The 24,620-nt window shown below is 39.6% G+C and overlaps 1 protein-coding gene across 1 annotated transcript; it reads left to right on the forward strand.

Annotated features, from left to right (window-relative positions):
• Positions 1–4,812: 4,812 nt before the first annotated feature.
• On the forward strand, positions 4,813–24,225 carry cul3b (cullin 3b). Its single transcript, XM_028464378.1, has 16 exons — positions 4,813–5,107; positions 6,822–7,019; positions 11,484–11,597; positions 12,539–12,699; positions 14,303–14,417; positions 14,563–14,791; positions 16,047–16,192; positions 16,574–16,750; positions 17,021–17,191; positions 18,908–19,015; positions 19,238–19,362; positions 19,543–19,639; positions 20,344–20,478; positions 20,569–20,755; positions 21,170–21,315; positions 23,031–24,225. The coding sequence occupies exons 1-16, from the start codon at positions 5,045–5,047 to the stop codon at positions 23,160–23,162; spliced, it is 2,304 nt and encodes a 767-aa protein (XP_028320179.1). The 5' UTR covers positions 4,813–5,044; the 3' UTR covers positions 23,163–24,225.
• Positions 24,226–24,620: the final 395 nt, after the last annotated feature.

Below are 24,620 nucleotides of genomic sequence, written 5' to 3' on the forward strand. Positions count from 1 at the left end.
TATATATATGTATATATATATATATGTATATATATATATATATATAAAGTTGCAAATACAGTTGTGCAAATTTGGGTGTTACCCTGAGACAAACAGCAGTGCTTATGTAAAAATATGTTAATATTAACCCCAGGTATATTTCTGTTTGCTATAAGGACTAAAGTGTTGGTGCTTTTCGCCATTTTTTATTTTATTTTTACAATTAGTTGGAGTTAGCTTTTGGTCAAATATTTAATGCTTTTATTTTGATGATTTATTTTTATTTTGATGACATTTTTTTATATTTTGAAGCTCATGTTCAAAGCTTGAGGTGGCTTTGATGGTGACTGTAAACTAAAGGTGTTTTATATTTAGCTGCCCCCTTGAGAGGCACAAGGTATGTTTCAAGTCCATGAATGTGTTTTGTGGACAGAGTTGTACTTTAGTTGGATTTCACTGACATTTGTTCAAACTTGTACACATCCAATTAATAACTAATGTGTTTTTCCTTCCCAGGTCACGCAGCAGTTGCGAGCATGACTCCTTCCTCGTCCTGCAGTCATCCAGAAACGCATTGAAGGACTCACTGAGAGGGAGTATTTGGCAAGAACACTGGAGGGCCGCAAAGTGTACGCTTACATATAGGGATGTAACGATTCACAAAAATCACGGTTCGATGCATACCTCAGTTTTGAGGCCACGGTGCAGTTCATTTTCGGTACAGTATGGAACAAAATGCAAAACATAAATTTGCTTGTTGTTTATTCAAAACTTTAGTAAACCAACAATGTATTTAACATTATACAGAATATGAAAATAAATTTAAAAAAATACAGTACTTGTAAAGTGCGGCCTGTTAATAATATTCTCAAACAAAAAATACATTAAATATTATATAAATGAGCACACAGCTTGTTAACAGCTTTTAACAAACAAAAACTACAGCAAAGTTCCAGCATGTAGCCCTTAGTTTAGACCTTCATATTTTTGGCCAGAAAAATGTACTTGTCCATATTGTCTGCAGTAAGTGCAGATATGCTGGCAGTTACAAATGCAAAATGTAAATTTCCTTTTTTATTAAAAACTTTAGTAAGCAGTTGTTATAGCTTTTGCCAGATCTGAATTGCTAGGCAGAGGCTGCTTGAATGCTGAAGTCAGCTGCGTTTGCACTAAGGACATTTCCTTTCTTGTCGCAGTGATATTCGCACTCGGGTGGTGCCGTTTCAAGTGAGTTAGCATGTTTGTTGTGTTCCCGGAAACATATCCGATCTCAGCTGAACAGTGTTGGCACACTGCCCTCGTTTTATCCACTGGTCTTTCTCCGTTGCAGTATTTCACCCAGAAACCAATGTGTTCCCAAGCAGGAGACTTTAGTGACAAGGGAGGGTCCTCCAGCCCTGATTTTTCTCTAGCACTAGCCATGACGTACAAGGGCTGCACATGTAGCTGCAGGCGAAAATAAACACACGCAACTTCCATTCCGTTCCGGGAACTCACTCGTGCACAACCCTGTACCCGAACTGAACGTCCTGTACCGAAACGGTTCAATACAAACTCATGTATTGTTACACCCTTACTTACATAGCATAAAATGACTCAAGTGAATTCAATGAAAACTGAGGTCCTTGTTTCATTTTCTGTCTTTGTGGACTGCAATGTGTGCAATCACAGCGAGGTGCCGTGACATGCAGTCTGTGGAGGCAGAGCCTCACCTGTCAATCTTAAAAATGAAATAAAAAAATAATTAAAAAATATATTAAATGGGTTACTGGTATGTATTGTAAACCTTTTTTTTGTTAGAATCCAATATTGAAATATTTTTTTTCAATAAACCTTTCCCACTCTCGGAAATCTCGTTCTCGTCCAGATCTCGCGCATGAGGTCAAAGGTCAAGAAGTGTAAACTCGAAAAATTTTGAAAACACTAAACAAGTCGGGCCTTGTCGCTCAGAGAATTTAATCTTTGCATTGAATCAGAACACACAAATGCTTTGTCCGCATGAACCCAACTCTAGTGAGCTTTCGAAGAAGCTGTTGTATGCTAGTGAAGACAGGCCTGCTCTCCCTGTGGGATTCCTAAAAAAACTTAAAAGCAGCTCTAAAAGCCTGGTTGTGTAAAGGGGCAGTGTTAAAATGCCAATAGGTTATCTTTAAACTGATATTTTTAATAAAAACACAACAGGAGACCAAAAAATGATCACTAAAACCCACAGGCTGAACAAAACACCTCTTGAAAATAATTAAATGGTGTTTAAAACAATAAAAGCAGTCCAGTCTGGCTGGTAATAAAACCCCCTCCCTACTGTGGCTCCAGGTGTACTGTCTGTGCTGATAATGGAAAACCCTCCACACATCACTCAGTTCCTGATTCTCAATCAGCTGTCTGAGTGTGTGAGACGAAGGATTGTGTGGCTCAGAATGGTTCCTGTCTCGGGTTGGATTTTTAATGCAGTTAAAATCACCCCCTAAAAACATAAAACCATCATCCTCAATGTTCTTAACACAGTCACTTAAAATATTTCAAAATGCCTCCCGTCCACCGCGTTAGTGGGAGACTAGACATTTAAAAACACAACTTTCACATTTTCAAAGACAGCTTTCACTTCCAATAAAACACCTGGAATGACTCCATCAACAGTATAAGAAAAAGGTAAAAAATTGCTCAGCAAATAAAATCCCCACCCCTCCACTCAGACTAAACCTGATGCTTAAAATCACCTCCTATTTAAAAGCCCTCTTTCAGTCCCTTTCATTGTCTGTGGTGCTGTCAGTTTCACCGAGTCTCCATCAGTTTAAAAAGAGCGACGCGTTTACAATCAGACCTGGCCCCGTTCAGGTTTGAAGGTAGGGTAGGCGATTTTCAAAAGCTAGCATGATTTTGAATGTAGCCTCCCTGATGGCTCCGCCATTACCCCCTTGCCCCTCCCCTCTGTGCTTCATCTCACTCACATGCACGCTCGCAGCTGCTGCAGAAGAGGAGCTCAGCTCATCGCTTGTATTGTGTAGAAACTTTGTTGTCTCATGTCTCATTCAGCAGTAAGTAAACCATAAACTTTACCATCATGTATGTTAAAAAGGTGACCAAAAACTCTGTTTTAATTCTAGCAGCGGTGACACGCTTCCAGTTTCAGTGTGAGCTTGTGCACGTGAGGGGTCGAGAACAGCAGGGAGACAGGGAGACGTGATTGGTTAAAAAATACGGTTAGTTTTTTTTCCATTGATCGAAGTTATTACAGGTTTACAGGTGCTACAGATGACAGATTTTGTTCATTCCTTTTTCAGAGCACATAAGATCTTAATTTCTGTCAGGTCATAAAGACAATTTCAACCATAAAGTGTATCTGGAGAAAATCGCCTACCCTTGCTTTAAGGTACTGATATTAAAATCACACACGGAAATATTGCTCTAATGAGTGCACCGCGTGCTGCCATTACGCGGACACGTGCAGCCACAGCACTGCTGAGGTGAGAGAAAGAGAGACAGGGTCTCATCACCACTTTTATAACATAAAACAAAGTGCTGTACAGAGTTGTGGTAAAAGTACAAGTGCAACACAATAGAATAATGAAACAAGAGTGCATAAACATCATACAGTAAGAACAGCAACATTAAAGGATGAATAAAAATTAAAATCCAGTTAACTAAAAGCTTTTCTGTAAAGTGTAGTCTTCAGCAGTTTTTTAAAAAGTGTCCACACAGTTGAACTCCCAGAGAGGGCTGTCCCCCATGCAAACCACAGCAGAGTTCAAATTTTTAAGGGAGAAAAATTAACTCTGAAACACACATACAGCTTATGCTACCACAAATAGAAAGCCAAAATCAAGTGTACTAATTAATCTCTCATGGAGGAGTATGTCTATCTGTTTTTTGTTTTGTTTTTTTTGTTCTGAGTTCTGATGTTTTTTCTCTTCTCTAGGTGTATAAAAAAATGATAATATTTTAGAAAGAAAGTACATGGATTATGGGTTACTTCCTTTTTAGTAGAATAAATATGAAAAATTACATCCTTGTTTCTGTGTATGAATGTAAACTCAGTTTACAACTTTATCTACAATGTAAGTTTACCAAAGCCTATATGTGAACAACGGTATGTATACCAAGTTCGTCAACTGGCTTATGTGGTTAGTAAGACTGAGTGCATATCCTTAAAGAAAAACTAGTCCTGCTTCCACACAAAGCAGATGTTATTAGAAAATCTTAGCCTGTAGTTTGTGTACATTAAAGACCATACTGAATATTTTCCTATATTTATGAGATGAGGCAGCATTTGTGTTTTGCTTGTATATGTACATTTGCTAGATGTGTGAAACAAGAAATAGCAAGAAAAGAAAAAGAAAGAAAGAACATTCCAATTTCTAAGATAAATTTAAACAAACTCTTGCCCTAGAAACTAGGTTTTCTGTTTAAATCAACAAAACCTGTGTTGTTCATGTAAAAACATTTAATAATATAAGAGAATGTTAATGTGCTGCTGCTCACACCTTCTCCTGGTATCAGGACATCCAGCAAACCTGCAGTTTGAAAGCAAAGTGATCAGGGTCACTGATCTAATTTGCCTCCTCCATCCTCACTAACAAGTGATTTTTTGTTTTATTTAAATTTTTTGAAAACGCTCACAATTGATTGGAATCTAAAAACCATGAAACTATCAGGAAATTTTACTGTCCTAATAATAATAGTAATAATAATTTGTATGTTCATTTAACATTTGATTGAATTGCATCATGTTATAACTAACATGCACTGACAGAGCCATAGAAAAGGACGTTTTTGAAAAATACCCCAAAAAGTAAAGGGTGAGAGTAAAAGGTCCAATTTTGAGTTCTCGCGGGACTTGGGGTGCGTGAGTTCTGCGCAGTGAGAATTGCCCAGGTAGTCCGCCATTGCTGCATGAAGAACTGTCGGATTTGGCGTCTGACTGTCAACAATAAACTTGTGTTGGCCCGGGACTCGGAGCTACGAGGTCGAGTGAAAGCTCGTCGGCTGCTCCATAAGCCAGTGGTCGTCCTTGTCCCTCCCCGGCGCACACGTTCATGTGAATACAGAGCCAACGGAAGAGGCAACCATGTCCAATCTCAGCAAAGGCGGCCCCAAGAAGGACACCAAAATGAGGATACGGGCCTTTCCTGTAAGTGCACGCCGCAGTCGGTGCTCTGCCTCCCGAATGAGCACTCACGCGGCCACCGTGGTCATGGCTGTCGGCTAAATGCTAACAGGCTAATCAGCTGACCGCTAGATATGACTCGGCTCCTTGTAGACGGTTGACTGACGTTATATTTTCCCCTCTCACTAACCACTTTATCACTGTTTATATCCCAAATTATCAGTTTGATGAGCTCTGCCTTTGTGTCTTGGGTTTGAATTCAAAACAGTCGATATGTCCGGTGCTAGCCTGTGCTACGTTCCGCCCTGGCTTATGACACTTGTTGTTTTTAACATATTGGGCTTTCTATATTATGTGTATAATGTCACTGTATTCCATTTTTAACATTTCCGTCCTTTGTTTGCCACATTGTCAACTGCATTTAGTTTCATTATATTTATGAGAAGCTTGATGCTTTGCTATAGCTTCACCCAAAGCTTTACCACCTGTGTTTACAGCAGTATAGACATTCAGACACTCTTCCCTATTAAACGTGAAAATCATGGAATCATCTGCTCTTCAACAAGCTGCCTGCTAGCAGAGCCATGATCAGCACACCTTCGGACTGGTTGTACATCTAAAGCTGTGAGTTTAGGAGAGTGGACACTGGTGTCACGGTAACACAGTGAGGGCCTTCAGTTATGTGAACCTGCTGGATGTCGCCCAGTCCTGACAGAGACTGGCTGTTTAGACCACCATATAGTCATGCATGTGTTTCAACTTGTCTGTTCAGAAGCAGCACACACTGTTCCCCCTCTGTAGCTTTTGACAAGTTTGAAATTTTTTGCCCTTGTGTACTTTGCATATGACAAATGTTATGCATATGACTTATTTAGAGGAAAATCTGCTCAGGTTTAAAAGGTACAATACCAGTTATTCTTGTCTGTGTTGTTTATCAAATTGTGCTGTACTGCCTATTTTTCATCAGTCGTGGTTAAGAGGCCCATTTCATCCTCTCTGCTTAGAGAAACATGTTTCTTTAAAGTCCTTAAATAAGAGTTTCTGTGTCACAGGTCATACATTTAAAGTTATTCATTTTTAGTACGGTTTATCTCACGTGGCATGACCAAAAAATACTTAAATCCCCTAGAACAAGACGCATTAGAAAGAGGGACTCGCACTGGTTAGTGATGTTAATCTCTATTTCATAGCAAGGACTGGCAGACTGACAATTTACACTTGTAAATGTTTTAATCGGAAACGCTCTGGTTTTAGGAAGGCCTTGCTCAGGGTAGCTTTAACAATCCAGCCAATGTGAGGGATATCTGACAAAGACTTCCTGCTTTTTGGATTGATTTCATCATGACATTCCTTTGCAAGCACAGCAGCCATACAATTATTATGGCTGTGACGATTAATGAGAGAAATCAATACTGGATGTAGTCACAGTCTTTTTTTCTGATATGTGTAAAATAAATAAAACCAAAGACATAGTACTGTTTATAAGCTCCAGTGTTCTTCAGTTTTTCCTAATTTTTTAAACATAGTTTTCTTTTTATTTCAGTGAGAAGGTTTCACAGCTTTAGCCCTCAGACTTGAAATAGATGCCCATGTTAGCAGAATTTGTTACTGCTGATTATCCAGCTGGTAAAATGTTGATGTTCTAAAAGTGTACTTATTTAAGTAAAGATGAATTTAAATTAATTCAGTGACGCTTATCTTTTTATGCAAATTACTTCCATCTTCTTACTTTTTGCAGATGACGATGGATGAGAAGTACGTCAACAACATTTGGGACCTTCTAAAGAATGCCATCCAGGAGATTCAGAGGAAAAACAACAGTGGCCTGAGCTTTGAGGAACTGTACAGAAACGCCTATACAATGGTGCTCCACAAACACGGAGAGAAGCTCTACACTGGCCTACGGGAAGTCGTCACTGAACACCTTATCAACAAAGTAAGACTCACACAGATCTCACCGCTGTAGAGAGAGAGCCTTCAGGTCAAGTAGTGACAGCCTTTTAGATCATGGAAAGAATCTCTGTAAATCCAAGCATTTCATGAGAATATACTTGCACCGTTTTATCAGCTTTTATTACTCAATGCATTTTCACCAAACTGCTGTAATATAAGCCAATACATACATCATATTTAGAATAAGTTCATTGATTTTCAGAACAGAAATTACTAACATTAAGGCTTTCATTTACAAAGGTGTTCATATTAGTATTTATTGTACACACCTTGCATTTATGTAGGCTGTAGTAAAAAATATCTACAGTTTCCTTTCCCTTCAGCAGCTGCTTTTTATATGCAAGTGATCAAGCAGTTACATATCAGGAGGTTGTCTCTCTGTCATACAACTGTTAGTCAGACCTTTGTCATGGTAGAACAGGTGCCCTTCAAAATCTTGGTTTGTGAGGAATGTTAGAAAAAGATGTCTTGATCTTAGTGAGTGATTAACTGAGAGCAAAAAATAATAGGAATTGAAATAAATGTCACGACTGCTCAAGGATAAAGGAACAAGATTCACCTCATCAAATCTATTGCTATATTTAACCTGACAAAATATTTAATTAACTAATAACACAATTCATTTTGATATAATGTAAATATCTAACAACAATGTTTTGGTTGATCATAAACATGGGTGGCTTGTAAGTTTTTAAACACACCTAACTAAAAGGGCATGTCAGCATCAATGTGTGAATGTAAAGCTTCGCTAAGGGGCCAGAGAGGCTCAATCTTCCACGGTACGTTAGAGATGTACTAAAAAGGCTTCCTACCGCAGGCAAGTGTTCAGGTTTAAGAAATTTAGATTTAGCTTCAGTTGAGACGTTTTGTTACTTGTCTCAACATTTTCCACACAACTAGTTTTGTTAAAAACGGTTTAAAGTGAAGTATAAGAAACATGAATGAATTTATTAAATATAGTTGGTGTTGGAAGAAATAGACTCAAGAACCCAACCATGTTCTGACCTGGTGTAACAATGGTAAATTAATTTGACTTCTTTATCCCTTTTATAGCACACATGTTGTCTCAAATATGATGATAGTCACATTCACACACATCCATACAGGGTGCCAGCCACCCAACTTGTGCTTTGGTGTCTTGCTCAAGGACACTAGACACATGTACAGTGATAACCAGGGATTGAATCTTCAACCTTCTGATTTTAAGGCAAACCGCCCTACGAACTGAGCTGCTGCCCCACGCACATAGGACTCTATTCTCCCATGTGCGTAGATCCAAAAAGCTGCACAGCGGCGCTGTTTTTGGCTGCGTGCTATTCTCCCCCTGTACTCAAGTCAGTCACTGTGGGTGGAGCAGCCCTGAAATGTAGGAGTTCCCATTCAAATCTGGATTTACGCACATTCTCCGGTGTGTGTAAGTCCTTTTACTCTTACGCTCTTCTAACCCTGGAATAAGTGCAGCGCCCTGATAAGGTGAAACATTATATTGCACTAGAAATATGCACTTAGTTACATTTGAAGCAACATTAAATCGTACATCGCACAGCAGCAGCAATCACTCAGCTGCTGCTGTGCGATTAATTAAAACTCTGACAGACGCAGACTTCTGTACATGTTGGTCTCAGTGATTCAACTATTTTCATACTGTGTCCAACGTAAAGTCACAGTTTGATCCACTACGCAGTGAAACAAGCTGTCATATGTGGATGAGGATGGACCAGAAACTGTTCCCACACATATTTTAATGAGACTCAGCTCAGGTTGCTTTAAACAATTTATATTTAAAACTGCATATTATGGAAGCCAATAGTTCTGTTTCACTGCAAACATCCCTCTATATTAAAGCAGGACAATCTGTGACCGGGTTATTTCTTCATATCTCCACCATCTAACTTGGTCACGCTTTACAGCGATGATGATGATGATGATCAAGGAGAGAGATTTTAACTGTGACTCGGACAGAAGAACGCAGCAGGTCCTGTCACACTGCAATAATCTGATCAATGATCTGATCGAGTCAACGTGTGACATTGTTTATAAATGAAGGTGTTTCAAATTAAAAGTGAACTTTATAATTTTCAGTGACATTTACAAGCGTTGGGAAAACTCCATGTTCCATGATTTATAGACAGCCCAAAAAAAATGACATCACCGCCTCCTTTCCTTCAGCCCACCTTCATTCAGAGATTACGTGCTTTTGCTCTACTTACGCGCGGTGGGCGTGTCAAGAACCTGGACTGGAGAATACGCGTTGGAGAGAAGCAGGTGCACAAAAAAGCACTTAAGTCCAGATGGGAGAATAGAACCCTGAATGAATTAGAGAATCCATTAATGAGATTGTTGTGTTGAAGATTCCACTTGTTTTGCATGTACAAATTAGGTCTGTCCATAATATCCACGATATCCATAACAAATGCTTATTGAGCAATATTTCAGCAGGGTACCATTGAAAGCCAGGTAAATGGTTTAAGAAATTATTTAAATGTGCATCTTTCACTTGGAAAATCTTGTAAATTAGCATTCAGGGAACTTAAAAAAGGCATAGATCAATAAAAAGAGACCTGACACCTGAGTGTGTCTTCATTGTCTGGCAATGATCCAGAAATCTCTTTTGGGATGGACATCAGAAGCAATCTCAAAAAGCTCTCTGTGTTGTCTATGTGAAATGTCAAAATCATTGAGGCCATTGACACTAGACACATTTACTGGATATTGCTATTGAAGGGTTTAGTTAACCACTAAACCCTTCTGTAGCAATACCCAGTAGATATGCAAGAAGGCCCTGGGTTCGATTCCCTGAATGACCGGGGACATCTCTTTGTGTGTGTTTCCTCACAGTGCAAAAACATGCATGTGGCTGGTAGGAGTAGGAGTACATCTGGCTGGTGTAAATGAGTATGTGAATGTGATCATTTTTTCCTGTCATTTAGCCTATGATGGAGTGGTATCTTGTTTAGGGTGTACTCTGCCTTGTGCTCGCCATTGGCTGGGGATAGGCTCCAGCAGAGCACGGGGGGGAAGTGGGTATACAGAATGATTGCATTGGAAATGCTATTATTTCTTTTTCATTCAAAGCAGTTCTACCTTGTTGAAATGTTTTTAAAATTGTTGCATGAACATTCATTCAGTAATTTGTGTTTTATGTCTTTAGTTTCACATAGCCACTGCCAGTGAATTTATGAACAATATTTTAGTTCTCTGATTAATAGCCACCAAAGCTGCCTTTGTATCCAGATTACAAATACACCCAGTAACAGTGCTCCATAGTATTTTTGTTGTTAATTATATGTTGATCAGCCATAATATTATGATCACTGACTGGTTTGTTCAGTCAGCAACAGTGACTAAGCCTTGGACTTCTACGCTGCCCCTTGTTCTTAACTTTAACAGATGAGATGATGTTGTTAAAATGTAATGAAGTAATTTTTGCTGGTGCTGAAAGAAAGGCGTCCTAACACACTGCAGAACAATTTGTGGCATGCGGAATATTAATGAGCACTCTATTAAAATATAGGCCGTAGATAATCGGGTGCTGAAATGGCAGCAATAATATAATAGGCAAGCCGGAAGTGGAAGTCTAAGAAGAGAGAGAAATAAGAAGTATTTGTAAACTCTTTCTCTTTTTGCAAACCTGCAATAAATGCAGGTTCATCGAGGTCACGTTGTGTGTGTGTGTGTGTTTTAATTGCTCAGGTGAGATTTGTGGCCTTTCACATTTTAACCTTTAATCTGAGTTTGTAGAATGAAAAGTTGCTGCATATGTGTAGGTTTATATGAAGGTGCATAATGACCTTCATGAGATATTGGTGATTTATCATCACTATCCAGGAGCAGAACAAAGCAGAGGTCAATGTGCCCTGAAGAATCTTTCCCTACAGAGGTTCAGTCTTCACTGCTGAGTCACACTCCAGTGTCTGCCTGACATGTAGCGAAAGTTCCTTTATAAAAAACATTCACTTACCATCAGGGTTTTATAAAAAGCAGTATTAGAAAGGATATCACTAGCTTGACTTAAGTTTCCCCTCCTTTTTTCTGGACATTACACGGCAGTATTGGTGTAATCTCAAGGTAGAGGAACAATTCAGTTTGTTGGACTTTCTGCCGTAAATGTAAAATTTTTCACCTGAGACCACAAAATGCAGACAGACAGAATACGGCAGGGTTTATGACATGTTATGCAGCTGTACTTGGAGTCCCTTTAGCTGTGATGTTGTGTAAAGGAACTATTGTTGTGGTGGCATTTTTCTTACAAGTGGAATGCTTAAAAACTCTTATAATAAAAGTGTAGAATGTCAAACCATAGTTGATATACCACTGTTGTACACACCTGAAAATATGTCCTCTAAACAGAGTAAAGCTTCTTTACTCTCTTTTTTGTTTTTGCTTTGGTTGGCTATATTTACATTTTTAGATATATTATGGTTTTGTTTTTTTCTCTCACCCTCAGGTACGGGAAGATGTTCTTAATTCGCTAAACAACAACTTCCTTCAAACCCTAAATCAGGCCTGGAATGACCATCAGACGGCAATGGTGATGATCAGAGACATCCTAATGTATATGGTAGGTTGAATATATCTCTTTTACGTATATCTATACACTCACTCAAATCAGTCTGTCTAATGATGTTAGTGGTTTGGATGTTTAAGGCAGCAAAATCTTTTCCTTGTGGAATTAGAATATTTGGGTGGTTGTGATGGCATGGCAGTTGGGTCAGAGTTACACCAAAACTGTGGTGTTACGTGTAGCCAGGCTACACTGGTCTGTCCATTAAAGAGTAGCTAAACCTGGAGGTTCTGCCTGACGTGCTTCTACGCTGTTCTGATTATGGGCGGGGTTCCTCCCGCATTTAAGACACGCCCAGTTTATATGCTATAAAATTTCCAAAGAACAATTCATGCTATGCTAACTACCTACTCAACATTCACTATAGCTCTATATTCCCAATTCTCTCAATCCAACCTACTCTTCACAGACAACAGGTGCTAGTTTTTATTGGAGGGGCGGAGCTAATAGTGCTGGTTCGTGAAGAAGTTTCCAAGTCACCATTCTCAGACAATAGCAAAATTTGATCACAATAGTCAGGTTTCAACCCATAGAGGGCAGTCACTCTTACATTTGTAAAACAAATTAGACCAAATTTAAATACTTGGACAAGAATCAATCCCCAAATACATTTCTTTAAAGCAGAAAAAAATTTGGTGTTTAGTTACTCATGAAGTTATGGCATTTAAAAATGTTTTATAAAATCAAAATATTGTCTAAGGAAGGAAAAATGTTGACATGGTGAAAGGGTCAGGGTCAACGTAGCTCATTTGATTTATGTGAAGAGTGGACTTTGTGGTCCAAATTGCACAATAATGATAGGAACGTTTCTTTACTTTCTTTACAAATTACTAGCTACAGAAAGCACCAATAATAAAAAGCAGTATTTGAGCAAAAGAGGAAAAAAAGTGATCTGTTTCGATGTTGTTTTCATTGTTAAGTTTTTCTTTGTGTCACAGGATCGCGTGTACGTACAACAAAACAATGTAGAGAATGTCTACAACTTGGGTCTAATAATCTTCAGAGATCAAGTGGTTCGCTATGGCTGCATCAGAGATCACCTGCGACAGACCCTGTTGGACATGATTGCGCGGGAGAGGAAGGGTGAAGTAGTGGACAGGTGGGCTAAACTCAGACTTCACCAAATTAACTTGCCACATCCTTCATAATGTGCATCAAATTCATTGATAATATGGGTGTAATGATTCGTTTTAACGATTCAATTTGAATCACGATTTGTTGTGACATCGACTCAAGGATGATATTGGTTAATTTACAATGATTCGATCCGGAATGATTTAGTGACTTAGTCTATTCAGTAAATTTTTATCCAAAATAATAATTCAAGCAGTGTGACTGGTTGAATTATACCTGGATGCTGGACAGTGCAGGTGAGCTTTCCTGAATTCCTGTTTCTTGTAAGGGAATCATCTATGAATTTATTATGGACATCAACAAGTAAACAACATTTAATGGCAAATGTATTCGCATTTTATATGAATAAAGTCAAAACCAACACTTCTGTTTAAATTAACAGGATGTTAACTTTTCTGCTCTCATTTTCAATACTTGATACGTTTTCAATAAAAAAAAAAATACATGTAACAGTAGGTTTACCTGACTTTTCTTCCTGTTTTTTTCAACATAAAAATAATACAATATTGATATAAAAAAATGAAGTGCAACCAAAATCTGTTCTGGTTAAATGAGCAGTGGTTGAACCTGCTACTTTTCATTTTAACTGGATGTCAAAGCTTGAGGTTTGAAGACCAACTTGCCGAGCACAGATCAATGTAGTTGGATCATAGGAATATGAGAGATCTAGATCTCTCATATTCCTATGATCCAACTACATTGATTCCTATGATCTCTAGATCTCGATCCATATAGATCTAATTGATGAATTGTTACAACTCTAATTGTTTTCTTATTAATCAATATTAGTTTTGTAATACTATATACAGTAATGTCCGGACTATAAAGCGCACTGTTATATGGGCCTTCATTGAATTGGGTTGTTAGTTGTGTGTCCAACCCTAACCTAGAGAAGTAGATTACACTTAGTCAGGCCTCTACCTTCAGACCTGTCCTGACCCTCTCTGGTGGTGATGAGACCCTGTCTTCCCCTCTCTCTCACACCTCCCCTTGCTCATTCATATCTTCTCCACAAGAGATGAGAGCTTCCACCTTCTCTAGAGTCTCATCCTGTAAACACATCCCCAGGTTGCGTCTCGCCCAGGATGAGGCTGTTTGGAAGGGGTCGCTCCAGTCTACTGTGGGCATGCCCAGGAGGGCTTCAAACTCAGCCTCCATGGTGCCGTGGCTGCTCATGTCCGCGTATTAGCGGCGCGCTCATCAGAATGATATTTCGGGGCTACAAAGTAGTCTCTCTCTCTTTCTCACAACATTTCACTGCGTCGTTGCCATGATGAGTGAGTGTGCATCATGACAAAATGACTGATCAGAATAATTCAGTGGGAGCACAAACGATTTAATGTTAACAGTTTCATTGTGCTACCTGGTCTAATGTGACGGAACTCAATTTTGTGGCGACATGAAGCTTGAAAACCGGGAAAAATCCACAAATTAGCCCCGTCATTGTTTGAGAAATTACGGTAGATTTCAGGCCTTACTCTCAGTGACTTGTCTAAATATTTTAGAATAAATTCTGAATTCAATGGGATTGTACTTGTTTTTTTTAACTCTGCTACTTGTCCTTGCAGGGGCGCCATCAGAAATGCATGCCAAATGTTAATGATCCTTGGCCTCGAAGGCAGATCTGTTTATGAAGAAGACTTTGAAGCACCGTTCCTAGAAATGTCTGCTGAATTTTTCCAGGTTTGTGAGAGGACTTAACTTAACTGTCTATAGAATTGGCATCACCAACTAATTAACATGGTTGAGCCACGATTTTTAGAAAATATTTAAAACCATGCCTTTAAAAATAAATTACAATGGTAATTTGTGTTTATTTTCTTTGCAGATGGAGAGCCAAAAGTTCCTTGCAGAAAACAGTGCCAGTGTCTACATAAAGAAAGTTGAAGCCAGGATTAATGAGGAGATTGAGCGAGTAATGCACTGCCTGGATAAATCCACTGAAGAGCCCATTGTCAAGGTGGTAGAACGAGAACTTATCTCCAAGCACATGAAGACCATTGTAGAGATGGAGAACTCAGGCCTGGTCCACATGCTGAAGAGTGGAAAAACAGACGGTGAGAGTTCAGTCAGGCTTTACTCATTCTTGAGCATAGACCACTTTAAATTTTGTAGCATGTAATTATTATATAATTGTTGGAGTCATGTCACGTTATAGATAAGGCTGCTCAAATAGAGAAATTAATGAATGAAAAGGAAACATGTTTTACAGGGTTCTCACCAGGAATTTTTCACAGCATAGGGGGATCATATGGCGCTCGAGCGAGTGCCTCTGGCGTGAGTGTTGTAGGGGGGTCCAGGGGCATCCTCCCCCCAGAAAATTTTTAAATTTATTACCCTCTGAAACACTATTTCCTGTGTTTTGAGGGCCAAATTTTATGAAGTAAAACTAAAGCTTTTTGGTATCTTTGTTACAGCCTTACTTTGAAGCCAAAAGTTATTTTTGAATTGGTGAAGGGCAATGATGAATGGAGTTATAGTTACTCATGACTAGTATAGGTCCTCAACAAATAAATACTCAGACACTGTATAGACTGCGCTAAAACTCACGCACTTGGCCCTCTTTGTTATTGGCCAATGAGCATCATGCAAGTCACGTATACACAGGTGTCCATTACAGCCTCTTGACAGCCTCTGAGGTGTTCCTTGCGCCAAAAGCAAAGAGGATACGTTTTGTTTTTCAAATTCAAATTCGGTATTCTGTGAGACCCACAGTAATATTCGGACTGTTATGCACCCCCCACTCCCCAAAATCCTTAATTTTCATTTTTTTTTTATTTAGTTGATTGTTTTTGTTTAGATTATGAAACACACTGTTTATTTTGGATGGTGATTATGGGTCACTAAGCAGACGATGCACATAGGCAATATCGGGGCAGCTAAGTACCTGCAGGGGTCTCGGGTAAAGATGGAAGCATCCTAGCAAATCACCTGTATTAAATTGACGGTACGGCTTATGTATGTGTTTCTCAGCTATGCAGATTAAAAAGAGTTAAAGCAACCCATGCATGCCAGGAAGTCCCTTTTGTGGACAAGAGTGCAACAGTTATTAAGAGTGTACTGATTTAAAAAATTAAGAATCAACGGAAATCCCCTTTTGCTGCTTAAAACACAGCATGGGGCCGACATCAGTGTAGGGGATCAAAATTACAGCATTGGGGGCTTTGATGTTTAACTGCACTGGTGAGAACCCTGTTTGTGTTGGCGGAGTGTCGCTGTTTGTGTACTTTTTTTGTTTATTTTAATACGAGCCAATTTTCAAGGGTTAGTTTTTCTTCATGGAGTGTCTTTATCATTCATATCCATGCACAGATTTGGCGTGTATGTACAAGCTGTTCAGCAGAGTTCCCAACGGGCTGAAGACCATGTGTGAGTGCATGAGCTCTTATTTACGGGAGCAAGGAAAGGCTCTCGTGTCAGAGGAAGGCGAAGGAAAAAATCCTGTGGATTATATCCAGGTATGATGGTTTAGTTATTGGGAGATGTAACCAATCTGTACTGTGTACTGTAAGTGTTTAAATATTGAACTATCATCAGTACAAAAAGTTTTTTGTTTTTTTTAATGCATCATTGCATTGAAAGCTCCAGAAATTATACATTTTAGTACTTTACTAACCAGAGGATGAATGTTGGACCACTGTGTTGGCAGCACCAAGATATGCTCTTGTTGTCCCTAACCATGTATTTGGATCTTAGAACTAAAAAGATCACTTTGAAAACATTTGTTATCTCCGTACCGATGGTTCACATTAGATGTAGTTGCCATATAAATAGCTGGTCAAATCAATAAGGTCCCTTCTCTTCTGTTTTAAGTCACGTTTTTTGCCTCTTTCCTGCAGGGTTTGCTGGACCTGAAGTCCCGTTTTGACCGGTTCCTTCAGGAGTCATTTAATAATGACCGTCTCTTCAAACAAACCATCGCTGGCGATTTTGAGTACTTCCTTAACCTAAACTCTCGCTCACCTGAGTACCTTTCACTTTTCATTGATGACAAACTGAAGAAGGGGGTAAAAGGGGTGAGTTCACTAATGAGCTGCACTCCTGCCGTAGAAAAGTCAACATTGATTACTCTTCTGCAAAGCTCTAGGCTCAACCACATGACAGCTAAAAGGACTAATGAAAACATTCTGTTTATAGGATTACCTTTTCCGTACAGACATATTACTGCACTTATTTGTTTACCAAAAGCATTTATCTTGAAAATAATTAGCATGTTTGAGTCACACACCATGTCAAGCAACATAAGTGTGTTCATACTGTGTCACTTCCCACATGTTTTTCTCCAGCTGACAGAACAGGAGGTGGAGTCCATACTGGACAAGGCTATGGTGCTTTTCCGCTTCATGCAGGAGAAGGACGTGTTTGAGAGGTACTACAAGCAGCACCTTGCTCGCAGACTGCTCACCAACAAGAGTGTCTCTGATGACTCTGAGAAAAACATGATCTCAAAGCTCAAGGTAAGAGCCTGTGCTGTTGCTGTCAAGTTCAGTTTTTAGGCGTCTCTGGTGGTTATATAATTAGACTTAAAAGGGAGGGCGTAACATACTGTACTATTTCTCCAAAAGCTTTAATAATTTATGCTTTTATAACCTCAAACATATTTTCACTAAGTGCCGACAAGCTTTTAAGCATCCCAATGGAATCTTTACCCAATTCTTTCCATTGAAAAATTTCCAGCTCAGCAATGTTTGAAAGCTTTTATCTTGAAACTACCCTTTGTAAATCCTAATAAGATTTAAATCTGATACTGAGTGTGTACTCATATTGCCAGCTCGGACCGTTCCAAACCAGCTCTGTGCATGTGTGACACCACATTGTCTGGCTTGCGTAAGTATTGCCTGCACCGCAGGGTGGGCAATGGATCGCTTGGGCTTCGTGGGTATCGTTTGAAGAAGTAGGCCAGGACACAAGCCAAGCGGGCAGGGTTGGCCGTGCATGCGCACATACACAACTTGACTCGCGTGCAAAACGTGATGACGTTATTACCGCACAACGCTTTACTGCAGGAGAACATTTTGCATGGCGGTGTCGGAGGGTGCCCGTTGGTCAGATGAAAAGGTCTGAGATGCCTGAAGAGATGGCGTTCCCATAGGGATATGCATGAAGGCATCACAGAGAATGCATGGAGGCAGAGGACAACGGTGAAGAGCTGTCAACCGATCACCACCTGGTGGTGAGTTGGCTCAGATGGCTGGGAAAGATGCCGGTTAGACCTGGCAGACCCAAACTTATTGTGAGGGTTTGCTGGGAACATCTGCTAGAGTCTCCTGTCAGAAGGAGCTTTAATTCTCACCTCTGGGAAAACTTCAACCGTGTTCCGAGGGAGGCAGGAGACATCGAGTCCGAGTGGGCATGGTTCTGCCCTCTGTTGTTAAGGCGGGCGACCAGTGCTGTGGCTGTAAGGTAGTCAGTGCCTGTCATGGTGGCAACACCCGAACCTGTTTGTGGACACCAGGGGTGAGGGATGCTGCTAAGCTGAAAAAGGAGTCTTATCGAGCCTTCTTGATCTGTGAGACTCTGAAGGCAGCAGACAGGTACCGACAGGCCAAGCGGAGCGCAGCCACGGCTGTCGCAGATGCAAAAACCCCGACATAGGAGGAGTTTGGTGAGGCCATGGAGAACAACTTCCTGATTGCTTTGAAGAGGCTCTGGACTACCATCATTTATCTCAGAAGGGGGAAGCGATGCACTGTCAACACTGTATGGTGCGGATGGTGCGCTGCTGACCTTGACTCGAGATGTTGAGGATTCGAAGAGCTTCTCAATCCCACCGACATGCCTTCCGGTGAGGAAGCAGAGTCTGGGAACCCAGGAGTGGACTCTCCTATCTCTGGGGCTGAGGTTGCCGAGGTGGTAAAAAAGCTCCTCGGTGGCATGAATGAGATCCGCCTGGAGTTCCCAAGGCCCTGGATGTTGTTGGGATGTCATGGTTGACACGACACTGCAGAATCACGTGGACATTGAGGGCAATGCCTCTGGGTTGGCAGATTGGGGTGGTGAAGGGGGACCACCACCCCATTTGCTATTGTACTTTTTATTACCTAAAATCTTTTTGTCAATCTTAAAATACTGTTTATTGACAGTTGATATTTTGCTTATGGCTTAACTTTAAGGATATGTTGGTGTAATATCTTATAGCAGTTGATGCACTATATTTGCTTTCTGTTGTTCAGACTGAGTGTGGCTGTCAGTTCACCTCTAAACTTGAGGGCATGTTCCGGGACATGAGCATCTCCAACACCACCATGGATGAGTTTAGACAACATCTACAAACAACTGGGGTAAGAAGACTCATCATTTGAAGCTGTTTATGATCAGATTCAGTTCATGCTTCCTCTCATTTATGTTACAACAGGTAATGGAGGTAGAGCAGCTTGACTTTTTAATGTTACTTTCAGTCCAAACATGTTTAGATGGTGTGTGATTAAAACAGTATCTGTGGATGGGTGGATGACAGCAGAAACTAAACTGTCAATAATACTTTTTGTGTATTTCAACTTCAGGTTTCTCTTGGAGGGGTTGATCTCACTGTGAGAGTCCTGACCACAGGATACTGGCCAACACAATCAGCAACACCAAAGTGCAATATCCCCCCTTCACCACGACATGCATTTGAAATATTTAGAAGGTTTGTTAAATTTGGACTTAATGCCTGTAGTCCTTTTTGAATAGTTTTTAAACATGCTTTAAATCTACTTTACATTGTGTCATTATATAATTGTCAGAAGCACTGGTTTCATCCTAGTTGGGTTATTTGCCATGTGCTAACTAGGCTTTGAGGTGACCTAATGTGACTCTCTGCCTGCAGGTTTTACCTTGGCAAGCACAGCGGAAGACAACTCACCCTTCAGCACCACATGGGTTCTGCTGATCTTAATGCCACCTTTTATGGTCCTATCAAAAAAGTATGTCCCAACAGGAATTGGAAGTTCTTCCACGTTTTATCGACATTTAGACTTGGGCTTTTTAAACATTGAGAGAGGGTTGTGCTTGTTGCAGCTCAGTTCAGAATAGGTTTCACGGTTTATGACAGTATATTTTTTTATGCATAATCAGGTGTTCACAGCATTTTCTACTGGTTGAGAATCAGAATCAGAAAGGTTTATTTTGCTGAGTACAGTTTAAAAAAAAAACAGCACATGGAGTAAGAGGAATTACTGCATGAGATTGACTTAGGATAGTCTATTTTACTGTCATGATGAATGAATATTGTAGAATAATTCCACACTAGTAGTTTTACAAGTTTGCAACAGCAGCCCAATGGCTCTTTGCCACACTAGCTTAGCGTTAGCATTAGCTTGATTTCTAGCTTCAAATGCTGTGGTGTGGTGGTTTTTTATGGTGAATAATGTAGTGTTTTGTTTGCACCTTCACCAGGACTTATTTCCGCATTATTGGAATTACAAATTGCAATCTTTTGCTCTTTTTTTGTGTATTAGTGCTGAACTGAACTTCTATTTAGAAGTGCAACGTTGAAAGGAGTCCTGTCTGAAACATGGTGCAGCGTAGCATTCCGAAAGTTCTATAATCAGTTCTTTGAGACCTAAGTGCGTGGGCCATTTGTTGAATTTACATAGAATGGTGATCATGATCTCTCTTGTGTAATCAGGAGGACGGCTCAGAGGTTGGAGTAGGCGGGGCCCAGGTGACGGGCTCCAACACAAGGAAGCACATCTTGCAAGTGTCTACGTTCCAAATGACCATCCTCATGCTTTTCAACAATAGAGAGAAGTCCACTTTTGAGGTACAAAGCTTATATCTGCATCCAAAAACACACTGACAGTATCTTTGCTGAAATCTGAGTTTTTCCTCACGGTTTGTTTTCACTGCTTAGGAGATCCAACAGGAGACGGACATCCCAGAGCGGGAGCTTGTGCGAGCGCTTCAGTCTCTAGCCTGTGGGAAGCCCACTCAGAGAGTACTCACTAAGGAGCCCAAGTCCAAGGAGATTGAAAATGGCCATGTGTTTACAGTCAATGATCAGTTTACCTCCAAACTGCATCGTGTAAAAATTCAGACGGGTATGTAACATTCTCAGGTCTCAGTGATATTAATCACAGTCAAATGTTTTGTTTTTATCTAAATGTATTGTGCAGTGATTATCTGTCGAGAAAAGAAGTTGGGAAGAAGGGACTTGGGATTTGATTTTTTCATTCCTATTAAACATTACTTACCTGCACAATTATATTGTTAACGGTGATGATGAATGGCAGCGGCATGATTGACACACACTTTCTTTAATGATTTAGCATTAATTTGTGATAATTGGAAGGCATCCCTAATAATTAAAAATTGCCTATGTTGTAGGACTTTTATGTCCGCTGACTGAAAATTACTGCTAAATAAAAATTAGGGGATTTCAAAATGATTATTGAGCTTTGTTGCTCTTCTACATGTGCCTTTAGCCCATTTTTTCTATGTTGTCCATTTCCTAGTGGCTGCGAAACAGGGAGAGTCGGATCCAGAGCGGAAAGAGACACGGCAGAAAGTAGATGACGACAGAAAGCACGAGATTGAAGCCGCCATTGTTCGTATCATGAAATCAAGAAAGAAAATGCAGCACAACGTATTAGTAGCTGAGGTTGGTGAAAATGTTGAAGAACAAATGCTACGATTTTATAAGGTTGATAATTTGGACGGGGATTATTGTTTTTGTTTGGATTTTTACGTACATATTGGAATAAAATAGAAAGTATAGGAATAAAGAAATCCTCCTTAGATCCCAGTGTAATTGTACTTAGTGTATTATTGAATAGTATACCTTACAAACCTGTCATTAAACGTTGTTTAAGGCTAGTGACAAATGCTTTCAAGATATGAAAAAGATGCTATACTGTATCAGAAAGTTTTATTTTGAAAATGATCCAGACATTTTATTCTATGCACTACTTCCGGTCTTATTTTTGTTAAATTGATACAGCACAGTTTCGACGTCCGGCCACAATAGAAGGTCTGCGTATTTGCGTCAGAGGGCTCCGACATGACATAGCAGTTATGGAGCTGTGCTGGAGCAAAATCGGATGTGTTGGAAATTAACACATTGGCCACGAGCGTTAATTCCTCTTTAAAGCAGAATAAAAGTTAATTCCTCTTTAAAATAACCATGTAAACACTTCATTGCTAATGCCAATTTAATTTTGAATTAAACTTAAATCTGAATTAAGTTAAGTAAGAAATAGATCATTTCTCTTTCTTGTAAACACTTAACTTGCTTAATTCCAATTTACTGCGATGACGACATAATCCAAGACGGCCGTCCGGACTAGAGCCAAGAATATTTATTTATAAGAGCCTTACAATACATGGATATAATGAAGAGAGTGGATGGACGGAAGCATAAACATGCAGACTTTCACACGAACTTATTAAACACACACGGACCTCGGTAAACGGAACAGGCTTCACCGGACGGCTGGCACTCAGACCTGGAGGCGGAGTAAATGCATCCCCGTACTGCATGCACAGGCTGTAATATCACCAAGTTTATCATTTTACCTGTTGTTAGAGCTACTGTCTTTACCAGGGAGGAACTATTTATTCCTGGTGTTTGTTTCCGGAGTTTTACAGGTGATTAGTTGCTATATCTATTCCGATCTACATTCGAAACTGAGTCCGTATGTTATTGTCCAGCTGATGCTTAAAAACTACAATCAAAATAAAAGTGAAAACAGTTCTTATGTGGTCTTCTGTGGTCTAGCCGACAATAAAATTTTTGTGTTTTTTTCCCGATAGACATGAATACGTCATGTTCACCCCCTGTCCAATCAGAGCCTTCCCAACCCCCAGACCTAAAGCAGAATTAACTAAAGCCGATTAAACTGGTTTTCCACGTAAACATAAATTCGGGAATTACTATTTCCATGTAAACATGAAGCAGAAGAAATTCCAAATGATTTAATTCGGAATAACTAATTCCAAATGAAAAAACATCATGTAACTGTGGCCACTGACTTTAATGGAAACCTATCAGCTGTGTTGCAGTTACAGATGCGGTGGAAATTGGGGATGAAGTTGGCTGACAGCGCTCTAGCAGAGCCTCCCTGGATAATTACCTGCCACTTTATAATGAAAACATTGAATACTCCTATCAACATCTTGATAAAAGACAGAGGAAGATATTGGTCAATTCCCCATTCTCCTCTTTGGAGCTCAACAAACCCCAGTTTTAAATTTGGGCTGACATTGTTCATTGATTGTACCATTTTTGGAAAATACATTTACAAGAAGAAAAGCACTGTATTGATAAACGATTAGAAGCAACATCCAATTAATACCTATTGTGTTTCCCCTTCCCAGGTCACACAGCAGTTGCGAGCACGATTCCTTCCTAGTCCTGTAGTCATCAAGAAACGCATTGAAGGACTCATTGAGAGGGAGTATTTGGCAAGAACACCGGAGGACCGCAAAGTATACACTTATGTAGCATAAAACGAGTGAATTCAATGAAAGCTATTGTGGAGTAAAACTGAGGGCCTTGTTTCATTTGGGTTTTTTTTTTCTTTGTGGACTGCAATGTGTTTGAATGACCTTGGAAGTGCATTCATCATTGATACTGGGAAACACTGGGAAGCTAAACTTTTCTTCCATAAGATATGTAAAGAAACCTCGATAAGAACATGCAACCGATGGTCGAAGTTCTCTAGCAATAGTAGATTTCTTCTGCTGCAAGACGTGAAATAAGGGGATCTAGTTTTGTACAAAATTCCTGTTTCTCGTGGCCTTTGAGAGAACTGGGTGAGCCTGTTTGCCAATTAACTGGGAGTTTTGAAGAACGAGCGTAAACCTGTGACAGCAAACACACAGCTACATGGAGACCAAGAAAATATCTGAACTCACTCTCCCCATTTTAAATGTTGATGTCGATGTGTTATGTTTGTGTTTTGTGGCACAGTAATGGCTGTACCTGTTGACAGTTTGGGCCTTTTTTCCTCTGAGGTGTTTTTAGATTCAAAGGAGACAAATTTAATCTGGTACAGACCTGGTGGGCGACGGCAGCAAGACAGTTTGAATACTTCAGAAAACAAGAAGCGTGCTTTATTTAGGTTGCAAATGTAATATGTCTTTATGAGGTTGTTTTGTTGTCTGATATAAATTAAGTGCTCATCACTTTGCTAAAATATTTAATGCCACTTTTTTCAAACTGGACCAGGTCTGTACCGGTGGTTTGAAAGATCAAGGGCTGTTACACAGCATAATTTTATTTAATGATTAAATTGGATTTTAACACCTCAAGACTCCATCAACAGTGTTTGGTTCACTTCAACACATTATCCTCTAAGGGCCTTCTGTATGTCTCTTTGAACAGAAGACTTTTTTCTTTGGTATAGGTTTAAAGAGGATTTTTTTTCTTAACTGCAGCTTTGAATGGATGAATCTGGCATCACGTTCAAATGTGTACAAATTGTATAGTAATAATTGTACTCACTGCAAAGGTGGATTGTACAGGGCCTTGTTTTCATCATATTAAATGTAGAATAAAAATAAAATAATATTCTGTTTTCTTTTTTTCATCAGATGAATAACATTTGGGAAATATTTGCATCTCACAGTGAGGTTAACCTCAATTTCCACAGATTGCTTCCACTACTAATCACAGATGCCCTAATCAATTGCTTGATTGATAAGTTTTTTTTTTTTAGTTTATCTCCATTCTCAACCCTCAATGTTGTGCTAATCAATTGTTTTCTTTTCCCTCGGGATTAATAAAGTATCTAAATGAAAATACAGCCATTTATTGTTTTACCTCTTTGGTAATACTTTAAGTTTTATACATTACGCTGGCATTATCTGTCATTTGCATGAATAAGGTGTCATTAAGTTACGCTAAATTATGACACTTTTGGAGCTATGTTGGCATTTTTTCGGTTAAGTGGGTGGATCATAGTG

The sequence above is a fragment of the Gouania willdenowi genome, chromosome 13 (assembly GCF_900634775.1).
Source record: "Gouania willdenowi chromosome 13, fGouWil2.1, whole genome shotgun sequence".
Classification (NCBI taxonomy): domain Eukaryota; kingdom Metazoa; phylum Chordata; class Actinopteri; order Blenniiformes; family Gobiesocidae; genus Gouania; species Gouania willdenowi.